The 18,585-nt window shown below is 33.0% G+C and overlaps 1 protein-coding gene across 2 annotated transcripts; it reads right to left on the bottom strand.

Moving 5' to 3' along the window:
- Positions 1 to 12,453: 12,453 nt before the first annotated feature.
- On the bottom strand, positions 12,454 to 17,295 carry jdp2b (Jun dimerization protein 2b). Of its 2 annotated transcripts, none has more exons than XM_058755052.1 (4): positions 16,977 to 17,295; positions 14,898 to 15,094; positions 14,315 to 14,419; positions 12,454 to 13,180 (listed from the first exon to the last, which is right to left on the bottom strand). In XM_058755052.1, exons 2-4 carry the CDS (start codon positions 15,090 to 15,092, stop codon positions 12,992 to 12,994), a joined length of 489 nt encoding a protein of 162 aa, XP_058611035.1. In that variant the 5' UTR covers positions 15,093 to 15,094; positions 16,977 to 17,295; the 3' UTR covers positions 12,454 to 12,991. The 2 variants fall into 2 exon arrangements, with proteins under 2 accessions (XP_058611035.1, XP_058611033.1); XM_058755050.1 differs by having other exon boundaries at positions 14,898 to 15,097; positions 16,977 to 17,151.
- Between the last annotated feature and the right edge of the window lie 1,290 nt (positions 17,296 to 18,585).

The raw sequence follows: 18,585 nt of genomic DNA, 5'->3' as shown, positions 1-18,585 counted from the left end.
CGGCTTGTTAAAGACCACTCACTCTCGCTGCTTGATAGTACATGTGGCAAGGCCCGCCTAGAGAGCATTACAATAGTCCAGTCTAGAGAGAACAAGAGCTTGGACAAAGAGTTGTGCAGCCTGCTCTGATACGAAGGGTTTAATCTTCCTTATGTTGTATAAGGCAAATCTGCAGGACATGGCTGTTGTAGCAATATGGTCTATGAAGCTTAACTGCTTGTCAATCACAACTTCAAGATGGAAGGAGTTATGATTGATGAACCCAGCTGTACAGAGAAGTTCTGATGAAGTGCTGGGTTGGCTGAGACCACGAGCAGTTCTGTCTAAAGCTGGCCACATACTAGATGATTTTAAGGCCAATTTTCACCCCTGAATGATCGGGAGATGTGGCCCGATTCGCGGGTTGTCGCAAATGATTTTTTGTCCAAAAAATACTCTTCGATTATACGATTATTACGATTATTTAACTGCTTCTGATGGAGCGTCCCCGAACCCAAATCGTAAATATCCAACATGTTTGATATTTAGGACTCTTGATCTGGCTGCCTCTAACATGATACCCGCAATAGCCAATGAGAGCGAGCAAGTGTCACTTACCGGATGTTGCATGCTTCTATAGCTGAAACTTGGCAGCTACAAAAATGCCACGAAAGCAGAGTATTAAGAAAAATTATCACCCATATACTTTTTTATTCCTTGTTTTTCACTGTACAACAGAACGAGCGCCGGGAGAGCCAGCTGACAACGTCGACTGTTCTCCATTTGTTTTTCTTTTCTGAAATCGTTCCTACAGTCGACAAGTGTGTGGTCTCTCGGTCTGGTCGAATCATCTAGTGTGCGCATTCAGAGGATTATAAGGCTAAAAATCAGTTGAAACTGTCTTCATGTCTGTGGTCTCCCATGGTTTTTTTAAAAAACGGTTAAGATTTGAAAATCATCTAGTGTGCGGCCAGCTTTTGCAAGGTTGAGCTGAAGGTGATGGTCCTTCATCCAGCTAGAAATGCCTGTCAGACAGGCTGCAATGCAAACAGCTACAGTCAGATCATATGGTTGGAATGAGAAGTAGAGCTGAGAGTCATCAGCATAGCAGTGATAAGAAAAGCCATGCTTCTGAATGACAGATATTATTGATGACATGATGGAGAGGAGAAGTGGTCCAAACACTGAGCCTTGAGGAACCCCAGTAGCAAGAAGTTGTGACTTAGAAGCCTCACCCCTCCAAGACACCCTGAAGGACCTACCTGACAGTTAAGACAGTGTCTTTATTTTTATTTATATTTATCTTATTACTATATTTATCATTAAAATATTTATAATTTTTAATGAAGGATATATATATATATATATATATATATATATATAAAATACTAAAATATCCACAAATTAAAAAATATTTTAGAAATTAAGAGAACTTTTAATATATCCACTAAAAATCACCAGCTAATTACAAATCATTCAGCAAAAATTATGTTTAGAGTCCAAATATTTTTTGGTCCACTATAACATCTATTTAGCTCTTAGAGTTAAATTTAACTCTGTCTAATTTAACTCTATGTGAATTGAATTAACACTGCCAAGTTTGCTGTGTAGTAATCTTGGCAGACAGCATCCCGACCGCCTGTGTGTGTTTGTGTGTGACATTGAGATACAGGGAGAGACAGACTCATTAGTGCTGTTTACTGAGTGAAGTGTCAGTATTTCTATTGCTCATGATCTGAACAAACCCATAACAGAAGTGTTAAACTTCATTGCATAACTCACCCTGTGCTGTTTGTGTTACAGACATGAATGATTTCTCATAAACATGGCTTGTTGACGTGGTGTCTTTTCATAGCAACAACTCAGAACATCCTAGCAACATGCTGAAAACACTCTGAACATATTAACAACTGCACAGCCATAGCATTGCGGCTGCGGGTTGTACAAGGGAAGCACCCCTCAAATTTTCTTTAGAAAATATATGAAAATATTTTATTTATATATATATATATTTTTTTTTTTATTTAGTATTTTTTATTTTATTTTATTTGTTTAATAATACTTTCATAGTAATAACTCAGAAAACCCTACAATCTAAAAAATGCTGGGTTAAATACAACCCAGCACTGGGTAAAATATGGACAAACCCAGCGATTGGGCTGTTTTGAGCCAGCAGTTGGGTTACTGCCCATAAAGTTGGGTAGCAACCACACAGCAACATAAAAAATAAAATAAAATAAAATAAAATAAAATAAAATAAAATAAAATAAAATAAAATAAAATAAAATAAAATAAAATAAAATAAAAAGTACCACTCAAGCCTCGTGAAAGGCTTCGGAAAATATATGAAAATATGTAATTGTTTAAATTATTATTTTTATTCATTTTTATTTTACAATATTTAATTATTTAAATTATTATTTTTATTCATTTTATTTTATTTCATTAAATGTATTTTTATTTTATTTGTTTAATAATACTATTCACAGTAATAACTTTATATAACAACTACACAGCAACATTTAAAATAATAAAATAAAATAAAATAATAAATTAAATTAAATTAAATTAAATTAAGAGCCATTTAAGAACATATATGATATAATTTTGAATAGTTTTTATTTGATACTTTTAGAGTGACAACTCAGGCGCATAGCAACATTAAAAAAAATTATAATAAAAAATAAAATAAAATAAAATAAAAAACAGCCACTCAAGCTCATAAAATATGGAACGATTTTATTTCATTTTGTTTTATTTCCTTTTCTTTTAGTATCTTATTGTTTTATATTACTTTTTATTCTACTTCTGTTTCTATTATATTTCTATTACTTCTGTTTGATTAATAATACTTTGCACTTTTGCTAATATTACGTTCATTTCACTTAATTTACAGTTTTGTTATGCCAGTAATAAATTGAAAGAAACTGAATTTGAAATTTAACTGATAGACAGAGAAAGGCAGAGAGAGCAAGAGAGCATCAGTGAGTGAGAGAGAAAGAGAGAGAGAGACAGAGAGAGAGGGAGTGAGAGAGGTGCTTCCCCTTCTGCTGTGGAGTATTTCAGCAGGTGCACTGATACACTCTATCACTTAAGCTCAAAAATTCCACATGACTTCACCCTCCACATTACCATAAGATCGACAGCAGCAGAATTTTTCAAGCAGCAGATTTTCATAAACGGCGTCGATGACAGATCTCCCACCAGCAGTCCGTTGACAATCCAGTGGCGCCAAAAACAGCACAGTTACTGTCAGTGATGCAAATGCCGCCCAGTGCCATGCAGTGAAAGCAGAGCTCCACACAATCACAGCCTTCCCCAAAATGACACAGACATTTAAACAAAAGCGGCCTCAGGGTTTCTCGCTTTCCTCATCACGAGAAACTGTGTGAACTGCTGGGATTTCTGAGCTGGAGATTGCTTTGAATGCGATGATGGACGAGGAAACAGAAACGTATTAGCCTTGTTTGCTAAGGCAAGCATAATATCAATATTGCTCTTACAGAACAAACCGCTCGATCAGAAGTGGACATGCATGCTAGTACCTTTCTAAATATAACATTGATAAAAAAACTACTCAAAGCACTTTAGCACTGGCTTCAATAGGAAAATTATCAGACCAATTGCAACATCATGCTGCCGGGTTTTGCACGACGTAAAAATCGACGTAAAAAAAAGTTTATAATTAGCACATTTGCATTTATATTTATTTATTTGGCAGACGCTTAAAAATATATAGCGTATAGTACGACTATGTTTGTGAAATTAAGACTAAACCACAAAATATCTGCTAAATTTGATATACACTACCGTTCAAAAGTTTGGGGCATTATTTATATGCTATTATAGTTTTATTAATATTCTGAATTAGCTTTTATTTATATTTGTAGTTTTTTTAGTAATTATTAATTTTTAGTCCTTGGAGAGTCTTTAGCCACTCAAACTCTCCTTCTCACCGTGCATTAGGACGATATAGACACATGTCCTCTTCCAGGCAGTTTCGTAACATTTTATGTTGATTGGAAATTATTAATTATTGCCCTGATGGTGGAAATGGAATAGCTCTTTTCTTAAAGCCACTTCACTAATTTGTGAAGCTCAATTATCTTTTGCTGCACATCAGAAATATATTATTTGGTTTTTGTCATTGTGATGGATGTTTAAGGGAATTTGGGCTTTGTTTTCCCTCCTATTTATATTTCTGTGAAACAGGAAGCCATGGCTGGATAATTTCATGTTCATAATCACCCTGGAGTGCTCAAAATTGTGAATATGAATGGGAATATACTTCAGAGATATTTTAATATTTCTAGGGGTGCCAATAATTGTGTCCAACGTGTATTTGAGAAAAACATTTATTTCATAATGATATTTCCCCCCATTTTAAATTATTATTATCCAATGAAAGGTTAGATTTTTGTGATTTTTTAAAATAAAAGATCAAAAGGATTAACAATGCAGATTAATTTCACAACCGCCTTTCATCATATTTACCAAGGTGCCGATATTTTTGGCCATGACTGTATTTATCATAATTGCATGGGGAAAACAGTTTGTTCTTAAATTTCTCCTGTTTGTTTCATGAGTAAAGAAATGAGTAAAATGAGGATGACTAAATGATAAACTGTCATGCTTGAGAAAAATATTTCTTTAATTGCTGCATCGCTTGCATCTTTACCGAATGCGTTTGTTTGTTCACCGTTTAACGCCTAATCTTCTGTAGTCATCGCGTATGCTGGGCAGCGTGTGTGAGTAAGATGAGAAGCCACAGAGATGTGAATGGATAGTTTGTATTGTGCGCTTACTGGATACTCCACCTACACACACATACACATCACGAATCAGTCAGAGCTTCTTCTCAAGGCCTTGCACTGAATTCTGACAGATCACTAGACAGACAACATCCACAGATGCTCATCTGAGCGCTTGTTCCCTTCAGATCAGTTCCAGACGCATTCTGCATGCTCACCATAGAAATGCAAACACTAGCCTTCAAAAATTAGGGGTCAGTGAGATTTCTGATTTGAAAGAAATTAATACTTTTGTTCAGCAAGGATGCATTAAATTGATCAAAAGTGACAGTAAAGACTTTTATAATGTTACGAAACATTTCTGTTTTAAATAAATGCTGTTCTTTAAACTTTCTAATCACCGAAGAATCATAATGTTTGAAGCAAATATTAAGCAGCACAACTGTTTTTAACATTGATAATAATAATAAATGTTTCTTGAGCAGAAAATCAGCATATTATAATGATTTATGAAGGATCATGTGACACTGAAGACTGGAGTAATGATGCTGAAAATTGAGCTTAATAAATTACATTTTAAATTATATTTAAATAGAAAAGTTATTTTAAATTGTAATATTTCATAATATTACAGTTTTTTATCAAATACAGCCTTGGTGTACAGTCGATTCCTCTTTCCAAAGCATTATTATATTAGTGCTGTCAATCAATTAAAAACAAATAACTAATTAATTGCACATTTTTTCTGAAATTAATTGTGATTAATCACTATAATTAAAAATTATAATGCATTAGAAACACAAATATTTTGTGCAGCTATTTTTATTGACCTTCCTAAAGCTTTCGATACAGTCGATCATTCTATTTTGTTATCCAGATTAGATTATTGGTGTGTCTAATTTAACCTTGGTTAATCTTGGTTTTCTAACTATTTATTTAACAGATCCCAATATATAAAGATTTATCAACAATTATCTGAACCATTAACTATTAAAGGGGTCATCAGATGCAAAATTCACTTTACAAGTTGTTTGAACATAAATGTGTGTTGGAAGTGTGTGTACACATTTATCTTGTAATGATAAAAATCCACCCAGTGTTTTTTTTTTTTAAATCCCTATTTTAAAGGGGTCATCGGATGCCCATTTTCAACAAGTTAATATGATTCTTTAGGGTCTTAATGAAAAGTCTATAACATATAGAATTTAAAATTTCTCAATGATAGTGTAAAAAACACCTTTACCCTATCAAAATCAGCTCTGTTTTCAGCAAGCGGTTTTTTAGTCCATGTTGTTTTAAATGCTAATGAGCTCTGCTGACCCCGCCCCTCTCTTTCGTGGGGTGACAAGCAGTACTGTTTACTTCAGCTGAGAAACTGGCTAACTTGCACATTATTAGGAAAGGTTTGCAAAGATTCATAAAAACCCTTATACTCACTTCTACTGTAGACGAAGCTGGATCACGATTGATTCACACAAACATAGATGCATTTAGGCAGATCGGGGATCGGCGCATTCCCTTCAAAATAAAAGTAAGGTTAATCCTCTGCGTCTTCAGCGGCTCAGATGTCGGGAGTAAATGACGACTGCTATATTCATTATTACATCCAACAACGAAGCACTTCAGTCGCTTAATCTGAAACTTAATCTTGTCCTCCCCTGCACCAGAGTCGGCGGACGGTAAAGGCTAGAAGGAATACGTATGGCGCTATAGGGCATGCGCACATCAATACAGCGTATTTTTTCCTCACATTGTACAACAATAATTACTGTTTTTTCATTATTGTAAGGGGTAGGTTTAGGGTTGGGGTAGGTGTAGACATTAATAAAACACAATCTAATAGGTAGAAAATTAATTTCATTGTCCATTTCCATTCGGAACTTTATCCCTTCTAGCACAACCCAGAAAACCAACTCTCAGCTCACTCAGGGCGGGTCTACAGTAAGACGGCCTTGTCAATCAACTATCGTGGGAGCGGGCTGTACAGAACTACGTCATTCTGACAGGAACCTCAGAACGGCCTAATTTCAGAAAGGGGATTTTAAAATAGGGATATAAAAAAAAAACACTGGGTGGATTTCTATCATTATAGGATGGATGTGTACACACACTTTCAACACACATTTATGTTCAAACAACTTGTAAAGTGAATTTTGCACCCGATGACCCCTTTAAAATCCCCTTTCTCAAATCAAGCTGTTCTGAGATTCCTGTCAGAATGACGTAGTTTATGAATCTTTGCAAATCGCCTTTCTTATAATGTGCTAGTTAGCCAGTTTCGTGGCTGAAGTTTAAAGTCTGCTCGTCACTCCACGGAAGAGAGGGGCGGGGTCAGCAGAGCTCATTAGCATTTAAAGCAATCAGCAGAAAAAGAAAACAAATAAAACAGTAAACAGCCAAAGGACGTAACTTAGAATGGGAGATGGATCGGTTTGTGAAAGGGAAGAGAAAAACCATAAATGAAGTCGCACAGACCCAGGCAGGTGCTGGTCATTCAAAAGCTAAATGCAGAAAATATGATGAGGCATATCTTGCTCTCGGCTTCACTCACTGTATATTCACCGGACGCTACAATTGTCACGCCGCAACATCTAGAGGCTGTCTACACTGGACGCGACAAAGCGACCGTTGCAAATAATTTTAACTTTGTGTGTCAGTACATCATAAATAGAACAAGGCATCAGTTTACTGTCGGGGATTTGTCGAGATGTTTTTATAGGTTTAAAGGGGGGCGCGACCAAAAACGTTTAAGAACCACTGCATGAAGACCCTAAAGAATCATATGAACTTGTGGAAAATGGGCATCCGATGACCCCTTTAATAAAGGGGTCCCTCAGGGCTCTGTGTTAGCATCAACCCTGTTTTCAATTTACATTAATAATATTTCTCAGGTTGTCTGTAGTCAGAAAACCTATATTCACCTATATGTGGATGATACTATTCTTCATGCTGTAGGATCGTCATATGAAGTTTTAAAACAGGCAAAGGATATTTTTAATAATATTCAAGAGGCTTTTAATGAATTAAATCTAGTTTTAAATAGCACAAAAACAAAAGTAATGTGGTTTGGAAAAACCAACAAAGCAATAAAGACATTATAACTTCGGATGGGGCAAAAATTGAAGTAGTATCTTCATATAAATATCTCGGAATCTGGCTTGATAGCTATTAATTAGCTCTAATCTCCAGAAGAAAGTTAATAGATCTGTGTTTACCATGTCAGCCAAGAAATATCTTGATGAAACCACTGTTTTATCATTGTTTGATTATGGTGATGTGGTATATAGAAATGCACGTAAAGGTATTCTGGAACAATTAGATGTGTTGTATCATGCAGTAATTATATTACTAATGCACCTTACAGAATGCATCATTGTGAATTATGCTCCCTTTTGAAATGGACATCATTGCATACAAGACAGGAAATTCACTGGTATATTTTGATTTACAAAGTTCTGCTAGGCTTATTACCTGAGTATCTTCAAAAGTTGCTGAAGCCTCATTTTAAAACATACAACTAGATCATCTAATTATATTTTCTTGACTATCCCTATAAAGAAAAGTACTTATGGTCTTTCAGCTTTTGAATTTGCTGCCCCAAATGATTGGAATGTGCTACAAAACCTATTGAAACTAGAGACAAATATTCCAGTATGTGCATTTAAAAAATTACTAGTAAGTGCTTTGACCTCAACCCGTAAATATTTTAACTGACATCCTATTCTTTTTTTTTTTTTTCTGATTTAGTTATCGTAATATATGTTTGTATGTTTCTCAGGAGATTATTGAAATTATCAGGCTGTTATTGAAAATAATAATTAATTGACTTGCCTGGTTAAATAAAGGTTAAATAAAAAAATGTAAAAATCGAGATTAACCTAAACCTAATATTAAAGTGTTTTTTTTTTTTTTAAGTTACATTTTTGGGCCTTTTATGCCTTTATTGACCTTCAAAGGACCTCGAGATGGGAATCGAACTCGGGTTGCTGTGAGCGCAGATACATAAAATCTTCAATGTAGAAACAGCATAAAGACAGTATATTTTTATTTGTTTAATGGCATCTTTTTGACTTAAGGCGAGTATCACTGATACCAATACTACTGATGTCTCTAGGAAATTGTTCTTTTTTCCCTAATATTTAACCACTTTACCATTTAACCATAGCCATTCATCATGAAAGTATAATTGTGAGCTATCAGTTTTAACATTTATTAGACTTTAAAAAAATAACAACTTCTAATTTAGATGAACTTAAAACAATCTTCACATAAACCCATTATAATAAATGTCATATTTACCTGTTCCCTTCAGCAAGTAGGAAATATACAGAAACGGAATAAAGTTATCGAACACTAAATTCTAAATTAAACATGGATGAATCCTTAAAGCTACAAAAGTTATTGATTTCCTCTTTTTTTCCCCCTTTTGTTCTTTGATTAACAGACATCACAGCAGCTGGGTTTGGCTGCTATTACTTTAAGAGCTGCCGCTGCTCAACATTTCATTCGTGCTGTAATATGAAATGATACAGACTCCAGTGCACGCCGCCATATTTGTCCATTTGTTTTTACTGACTAACACTGTTGTTGCCCCTGTGTTAACTGTTAAATTTGATATATATATATATATATATATATATATATATATATATATTGACAAATTGTGACAGCAGTTTATTTGCAAAAACAGATTACTCGTTTTTTTTTTTTTTTTTAAATCATGTTTTTTATTATGTTTTCATGTTTTTATTGTGTTTTATTGTGTTAGTTAGCTGTATTTTTAAGTTATTATTTAACCTAATTAAAATAACCCAACTGCAGTTTGATTGAGATTAATTGGAATGCTTAATGAAAAACATGATTTTTGAAAATGGAAAGTTATCTGTTTTTGCAACAGACTCTTCATATATATATATATATATATATATATATATATATATATATATATGTATATATATATAGTTGGTGAAACAACTGAAAGCAAGGCTAAGTGTAGGATGTACAGTATTCAGTAAATTGTACTGAAGGTCATAGGTAAATTTTCTGCAATTTCCTTTTTTTTTTACTGGAATTGTAAAGGTCATTTCAATATTTTCTTAACTTAGTAATCAACACCAACCAGGCAGACAACAACACGACCGACTGAACAGACGGTCTTCTGTTCCTCAGGCAGAGCAGCAAGAATTTTGATTTGTTTTTAAAACTCATGCATGAGTAAACAGTAGTGTTCAGAAACCTTCTGAATCGAGCTGAGGAAGAAACGCTTTAGAATATCAGTCAGATCAGAGCTGAGCACTTACCCATGATTCCTAGCACTTTTCCACATGGGTTGGAGTTGTTCTGCAGACAAAAAATATATATTTTTATATTTTAAATATATTATATGAATGAAGATATGAAATGTAAAACTGTAGTAGGTCTATGGTTTGAGTTGAGTGTTTACATTCACTCTGCTCACAAAAAATATTGTACAAATGAAATATTGTCTTATAACTGCTGCCTGCATAAAATACTGACATATTAAAATATTTCCTGCTGAAATACTTAAATACGAAATTATTGAATAACCTGCAGAAATAATGAAAATTAAAATACAAAAAATTTAATATTTAAACATTGACATGCTGAAATAAAATTTAAAAAATTAAGAAAGAAAGAAAGAAAGAAAGAAGGAAGCTCTGAAATATTGATGAATACAAACACAATGTCATGCAGAATATTTTTTTTACAAATCAAATGTAAAAAATTGAATAAAAAACAGGATAACCAACTGAGGTAATGAAAGATAAAATAACCTGACCTACTTACACAAATAAATAAATAAAAATAAATAAATAAGCTATGAAAAATAAAAAAATACAGAATCATAAAAAATAAAATATTGAATAACTGAATAATAATAATAAAAAAATGCAAACAAATTAAATATTGAAACGTGCTGAAACATGGACATACTAAAGTACTGAAATATGTGAATACTGAAACAGTGAAACACTCTGGAGAGTTAAATAAGATTAGCTGGATTTCTGATCTCAGCTATAAGAAGTGCTGTTTTTAGGTCACTGCGGTCGCTCTCATGAGTGTTTTGGAGCTGTTTGTGTTCAGATCTGCCTGTTGAAATCACACAGTTCTTGAGGTAGGACTCAATGGCACCCAACCAACATTTTTTTTCCTTCAAGCGCTTGGAGAAACAGGGTGAGGAGCAGATTCTGACAACCGCCCACGTGAGAAACATGTTCTGCCAAAAAGACGCATTTTTAAAAGGCTGGAACTGCTGAGCAGAAGGTCAGACATTTGATCAAAGCAGCTTTCAGAGCGAGAAAGTCTGAAGCCAGACCTCAAGAAAGCTGATCAACCCAATTCTGACGTGACAAAAAGAACTAAAGACAGAAAATGAACAAACAAGCAACCCACTCAAGCCGGCTTTCAGCTGTTTTTATTATAAATTATAAAGCGGCCCTAAAACGCAAACTAATCGACACGTACAAACGCATGAATGTCACTGTGTTTAGCTTTTCCTGCCAAACATTTCACAAATGATAAACCAATAGAGCTGCCATTCAGACTGAACGCTGTAAAAGTATTTGGACACAATCCAAATATGTTATATATATATATATATATATATATATATATTATATTAATATATATATATATATATATATATATTATGTTATATATGTCATATATTCGTGTCCTAAGTGTTTAAATATATTTCAGGGTTATTGTACTATGTGTGATAGTGGAAAAATGTATTAAATTGACAAAATTCTGAAAGGAGAAAACAACAGGATCAATGGAAAACAACTGTAAGTCAATGGAAACCTCAGTGGAAATCACCTGGTTTTGTCAAGTTAATTTCTCTGTAACAACATCTAATTTCCACAAACAAAGTTTGCTGGAAAAAAAAAGAATGAAAGTGAAAGAGAAAAAAAGAAAGCTACCTAAGAGTGATGCAAGTATTACATTTGTAATGTAAAAAAGGGTAAATAATAAAATTAAATAATATAAAATCCATCCATCAATCCATTCTCCAAACATCATGTCCTAATAAATAAATTATATTTGAAAATAATTTTAGTTAATAAATAAGTAGATAAAGAAGTAATGTAACATAAACAAAACATATAGAAAATAATAAGTAAATAATCATTTAAAATAAAATAATACAAAAATAATTGGAATAATATAATATTTTAATATAATATAAAAGGTAATGTAATATTAAAATAATATAGAATAATTAATAATATTTTAAAGTAATATTAAAAATTTAAAAATATTTTAAAATAATATAAAGATATTTATATTTCAGAATATTTATTTATAAGTAAATAAATAATTTCTAAATGTTTAAGACAATACTAGAAAATATAAAAAAATATACAAATAATTTTTAATAAATAAAAATGTTAAAAAAATTTTTTTAAATAATATAAAAATAAATATTCTGAAATATATTTAAAAAACAATACTAAAGAATAACATATTTTTAATAAATAAAAATAAAGAATATTTTAAAATATAAAAATAGTAAATATGTAATTAAATGCACAATATTTTTTTTAAATAATATACAAATTAGTTATATTTTTCAGTAATATAAAAAAAAATATGAATCATTTTGAATCAATCGATTAATTGATTACAAATCAAATCATACAAATCAATAAAAGAAAAAGAAAGAAAGAAAGAAAGAATGAAAGAGAATGAACGAGTCAAGTTGTTTTTGAAAAATAGGCATTATTTTAATGTGGCTTCATGTAACAAAGAAACATTATTTGGTAACAAAAGTGGCCGTTCAACAGACACCCTGAAGATAAAACACATACAATTCACCATATCATGTGATGGCACAATAAAAATGTACATACAATAAACAGTACAATATATGCGTCAATGCAAACAACTGTAAACAATCGGTCCATAGAGACGCCAGCGTCAGTGAACAGTTTATCGGACAGCGCCACCTGCAGGCCGCTGGAGGAATCGCTCAGATCAACTGAGAAGCGACACCTGCAGCTTTACGAGCGCCTTTCAAACGTCTTTGAGCTTTTTGGATGATCTCAGGGAGGTTTGTTTGTTGTCCACACAAATTTACTCCCTTTTCTCTTCATGCTGAAATGGACACTGACAGGATGTTGTTGTTTTTTTTTACAAGAAATCCCAGACTGTTCTGTCTGACGGTGAATGTCCTGCATCTTCTTCTTCCTGTGCCAGTGTCCTGACAGCAGCTGTTCTCCTCTCGGCTGTGTGTTTGTTCAGTCGGACTCCTCAGATTGCTGGTCCAGCACGTGCTCGTCGCTCTCGGGGCTCCTCAAGCTGTCTGTGCGGACGATGCAGGTGGGCCGGTGGAGGTTGAGCATCACAATCAGCTGCTGCCGCTCCGATTTCAGGTCCTCGATCTGAGACTTCAGCTCCGAGTTCAGCGTCTCCAACCGCTCAGACTCCTAGAGCAGCAACCAGAAAGCATTTGGTTAATTACACTGCCTCACTGGAAACATTTATGAAGTTGCTGAGACAAAAACACACTTTGATTTTCCAGTCACACTATTTTCCAGTGTTCATGTTATTGGTTATTTACAAAACTTGTGCGAATTCAAGAGACAGCTCTGGTATTTACATGACTAACAACAGAATAATACTAATAAACAATGTGATGAGCTTGATGTAAATTTTTTGAGCTACTTGTACTTATGTTATAATATTATTGGGTAGTGGTTATATAAATTCCTCTTTAATTAAATTTAATAATTAAATTTTTAAAAGCACAAATATTTCATGTAATCTCTCAATTTGCAGAAATTAAAAAGAAATTATAATAAAAAATTGCATGCATAATAATTATACAAATATATTTCTTTACATAAATGACACTTAATTAAATAAATTGTGTGTGTATATATATATATATATATATATATATATATATATATATATATATATATATATATATATATAAATGAATAAAACGACTTTTTTTTCCTTTTTCTTTTTTACATTTTACCTTGGTTCATTTTAAATACTTCTGTGATATGAAGTACAAATATCCCATGAAGTTAATATCATAAAAAAAATGAAAAGATAGTAATTTAATGGCATGCATTATAATTACACAAGCATCATATTCTTTAAAATAGTTTTTAACTCTAAATTAATATAATGAAAAATGTAAAAAAAGAAGATTAAAATGGCATGCATAATTACATTTAAGTATTAGATTTTAATAAAATGTCATTTTACTAAAATATAACAAATGAATTATTAAAAGCACAAATATTCAATATAATTGCTAAATTAATATCATAAAAAAAGAAAAAAGGTATGCATAAAAATTACATAAGCATGAGGAGTTTTTAACAAAAGATACATAAAATAAATACATTTTAGATGAATAACAGCATGTCACACACTGCTAAAATAGTTTGAAATTGCATGTCAACCACTGCTGCTATAGTCATTAATAACAGTAATATGTGTAACAAGAACACTGTAAAATATATTTTTACTCTATTTTCTTTTCCTTTCCCCTCAGTGACTGATAATAAATCCTCCCAAGGGCTGTTGTACATTTCCTAACTCACCTTCTGGAGAAAGTCTGTTCTTTCCTTCTTTCTGTTTCGACAGCGAGCGGCCGCAACTTTATTTTTCTCTCGCCTTCTTTTCTTGCGATCATCATTGTCATCTGACTGTGGACATAAAGTTCAAATGTGTTCGTTTAGATATATGGTTACTCATTTATACACAATAAAATGACGCTAAAGTGTTTACATGGTTTTAAAGCGTCGTTAAAATCAGTTGCATGAAAAAATTAGTTGAGTCATTTTTAATTGCTTTATAGTTGTATAATTTATAAATGCACATTATTATAATGCACAGTATGTTCATCAGGATCAACTGAACCATTTAAAATAAACCTAAACAAATCGTAACTCTTGTGTCCACCAGATGTCACTCTTGACCAGGCAGTGAAGCACTTTCAAAGAAGTTTCTCAAACAAAAGAGCATTGGTTTCACTTTCTCAGCTGTTGCACATATGTTTTGAACTACTTAACATATCTGCATTTTCTTAACATGTAACATGCAATCTGCGATTTGAGTTAGCAGATGCAATCAGAACCTGGCCTTGAATGTCTGTAGGTGTTAAATGTCATGTTTTGTTCTCACCTCACCCTTGATGACGTCGAACGGTCTCTTGGCATGTCTGTTCAGGATGAGAGGAGACAGAACCGCACCGAGGCTGTAGAGCTCTGCTAGTTTGAGCTGGTCTGTCAGGGTGGTGGCGGGAATGCCAGCCAGAGGACCGACGCTGGGCAGAGAACCGGCCGTCATCAGCGGATCAGGGATTTGACCGGGCATCATTGCTGCTTCAGAAAGAAAGAGAGAGAAAGAGATATCAGTGCTTCTGTTGATCATGCATGACATTTTAATGTGCATTTAATCATACAAGTGCAACTGCAATTAGCATTAATTGTTCTGTCCTGAAAATCCTTTGTCAAAAATGGCTTGTAAATCTCTCATTACGATTATCTCGGATTCAATATTTTTGTTGACTTATTTTCTTTCAGTTAGCACAGGTTTAGTGTTTCTTTTTGGAACTGATTGATTGTAGGCCTCAGTGATCTCGAAAAAGCATTATTTGTGGATGATTTTGGCAATATTCTCTCAAAAACTGAGGTGCATAAACTCTGATCAATGAGGCATATGAGCTACAAAACCTGTGCCAACTGAAAAAAAAAACAAGAATGCTGAATGCAAAAAAAAAAAAAAAAAGATTTTATGCAATATTTATATATTTTATGCAATATATATACATTTATATATATAAAAATAATACGCTATAATTTATAAGCATTTCTTGCAGGCCGATCCTAAAAAGTGCAAGAATTATTTTTTAGGAAGATGTTATAACGTGTTTAAGCAAAGTCAGTATAGGTTTTAGACCAATGCACTAACATGAACTAGCATTTTCAGTAAAAAGAAGATCCTCTCAGGCTCGAAATGACTGGACAACTACAAGAAGGTTAAAGAAAACGCTAGTATTGACCTTTTCACAAGTTTAAGAAGAGTTTTTACTTTGGAATAAGTTTAACAAGGACTGATAGGTCAAAATGCGTATTGTCTCCAATGGAAAGCCACAGAGAATAATCAAGTTTCCATGAGAGGAACACAAACTTTGTAAATGTGCTTCTCACAGAGTTATAGGGAAACTTCAAGATTCCCAAAAGCACAAACACCACCTACGCATGTTAAAACCGAGGCTTAAAAGAGCTAGTGAATTGTCTGTAAAGGCCATTACAAGATTATGTAAGAGTCGAACATGTTTCTATCCTAAAAAACTCCTCAAGCCATTTGCGGCAGCTTCTGGCTACATTCTTCACGGTTCTTCAGAAAAACACATTTTACTGACAAGATCTAAGATTGAAAGCAAATTATGTTCTTCTTCTTTTTCTGCATGGAGGCAATTTAGCATTTTGCATTTGACTATTAGAAGTTCAAAAAAGAACACTTTTCAACATTAAGAAACAATTAGGACAAATTTATTTCAGGTGCAGAAAATGCTCAGTATTTGAAAAGGTTTTTAGGTGTTTTGCAGCTGACTTCAATAGCGTGACAAAATCATTTCAAAGTACAAATATAACGCTGAAATAATAAAAATGCATATATATAAAAACATAAGCATATGAAAATGTTGTTGTATAACTGCAAGACTAACTTATAAAACTCTCTGACATTGTCTAGCCATCTCAGGGGCCCTGTCAAGACCCTCAGGCAAACCAGGGACCCCCGATATATATATATATATATATATATATATAAAATAGTCAACTTTCTTTAATAACTTTAAAAATAATGCCACCTTCTGTAATGCGTAATAGATCATTAATGTATCAAATTTAAAAGTCTCTAATGGACCCCTGGTTGAAAACACTGGGCACAACAATGCAGTTCAAGCACAGTACATAATGTACTTCAGTGTGCATTAAACAACCTGGCTGTTACAGAAAACACATTCAGGACATCAGTGATGCATGAAGAGAATTGAACTCATCCCTAGGTTTTATAAGTAGCCTATATCTCATTGTCAATGCAGTTCTGTCTCTATATAACTATGAAATCATCTGAAGTGCAGCAGCTTCTTCAATCCGTATGTTCGACCTTTAAAAGGCGCCGGATGTCTTGTCTAATTCAACTCTGTGATTTCAGTGTAAATGCATTATAATACCAGCAAAATAAAGCACTTACTTGTTCGCTGCTGAGAGTTGGCGGTTGCTCGTCCGTTCAGCTCGTTTGCGCGTCTGTTCCCGTTGCATCAGCGCGTTTATGTATCGCTGGGCGCTGTGGAATGCGGAACTCTCCGCGCGTGACGCCAGCAGACGTTATAAAAATAAAAGAGAATGGAGTGCTAAGCCCCGCCCCCTAGCAACCAAACAACACACAACATAGCAGCGCGAGAAGCCGCCGACGTGGGATATCCCATCAAAACACAAACAACACAACACGATGAGCTCATGTGTTTATCTTTCTGTAGTGAAGCTTCAGGAAAACTCGAGTTTCAGTAAGCGACCCACGAAAAAACCAATCAAACTGCGCAAACATCTGTTTAGAAAATGAATACACTAACGTTACCAGTCAAACGTTTTTGGACAGTAAGTTTTTTTTTTTTTTAAAGAAGTCTCTTCTGCTCACCAAGCTTTCATTTATTTGATCCAACGTTTTTTACTATTTAAAATAACTGTTTCTATTCGAATATATTTTAATTTATTCCAAAGTAGAATTTTTAGCATCATTACTCCGGTCACATGATCCTTCAGAAATCATTCTAATATGCTGCTGAAAAAACGTTTATTATTGTTATTATTATGTTGAAACAGCCGAGTAGAAATTTTCAGGTTTCTCTGATGAATGGAAAGTTCAGAAGAACAGCATTTATCTGAAATAGAAATCTTTTGTAACATTATAAATGTCTTTATCATCACTTTTGAACAATTTAAAGCATCCATGCTAAATAAAAGAATTAATTTCTATAATCCCCCAAAAAAAAATTATATTGACTATGTATAGTGTATAATGTTACAAAAGCTTTTTATTTCAGATAAATGGTGATTTTAGGATCTTTCTATTCATTAAAGAATCCTGAAAAGAATGTACTCAACTGTTTTTAATATTGATAATAAAAGTTTCTTAAACAGCAAATCAGCATATTAGAATGATTCCTGAAGGATCATGTGACTGGAGTAATGATGCTAAAAATTCAGCTTTATTAAAATATATTCAAATAGAAACAGTTATTTTAAAATGTTACTGCTTTCGCTGTACTTTGGATCAAATAAATGCAGGCTTTGTGAGAAGAAGAGACTTCTTTAAAAAAACATTAAAAATTTTAGTCCAAAAACTAGCCCTATCATTTGGAAATTTTTACATTATTACATTTGTTTATACGCTGTAAAAATGATTTTACAAACTTGTAAGTAAACTAAGACTGTAACCCTGCTAAAAACAATAGCTAAAACCAGTCTATGCTGGTCTTCCAGCTGGTTTAACCTGGTCTCCCAACCTGGTCTGACCAGCTAAAACTAGTCTGCAAGCTATGACCAGGCTGGAGCTTAGGCTGGTTTCTGCTGTTTTTAACAAGTGTGTTTAACAAGAAAATACTCTCTGTCATTTAATTCAATGTGATATTTGCTATTTGTTTTTAATTATTTATGAAATGTAGTGATTTCTGAGTAAAAATAGTTTATAAGTAAATCCTACAGCTTTTTTGTTATTGTTGTTAGATACTGTATAATTATTTTTTTTAATTGCTACTTAATAATTATTTATTCATTAATCTTTTTATTAATTTTAAAAATAA

This window comes from Onychostoma macrolepis, chromosome 20, assembly GCF_012432095.1.
Source record: "Onychostoma macrolepis isolate SWU-2019 chromosome 20, ASM1243209v1, whole genome shotgun sequence".
NCBI classification, from domain to species: domain Eukaryota; kingdom Metazoa; phylum Chordata; class Actinopteri; order Cypriniformes; family Cyprinidae; genus Onychostoma; species Onychostoma macrolepis.
This window is presented reverse-complemented; position numbering and strand designations above follow the sequence as displayed.

What these genes read in the sequence shown, in the direction of transcription:
- jdp2b (XM_058755052.1), bottom strand. Translation starts at nt 15,092, where the DNA reads ATGATGCCCGGTCAAATCCCTGATCCGCTGATGACGGCCGGTTCTCTG. An exon ending in TCGACGTCATCAAGGGTGAG is followed by an intron (nt 14,420 to 14,897) that starts GTGAGAACAAAA and finishes TTATGTCCACAG; the next exon opens with TCAGATGACAATGATGATCG. An exon ending in GAACAGACTTTCTCCAGAAG is followed by an intron (nt 13,181 to 14,314) that starts GTGAGTTAGGAA and finishes TTGCTGCTCTAG; the next exon opens with GAGTCTGAGCGGTTGGAGAC.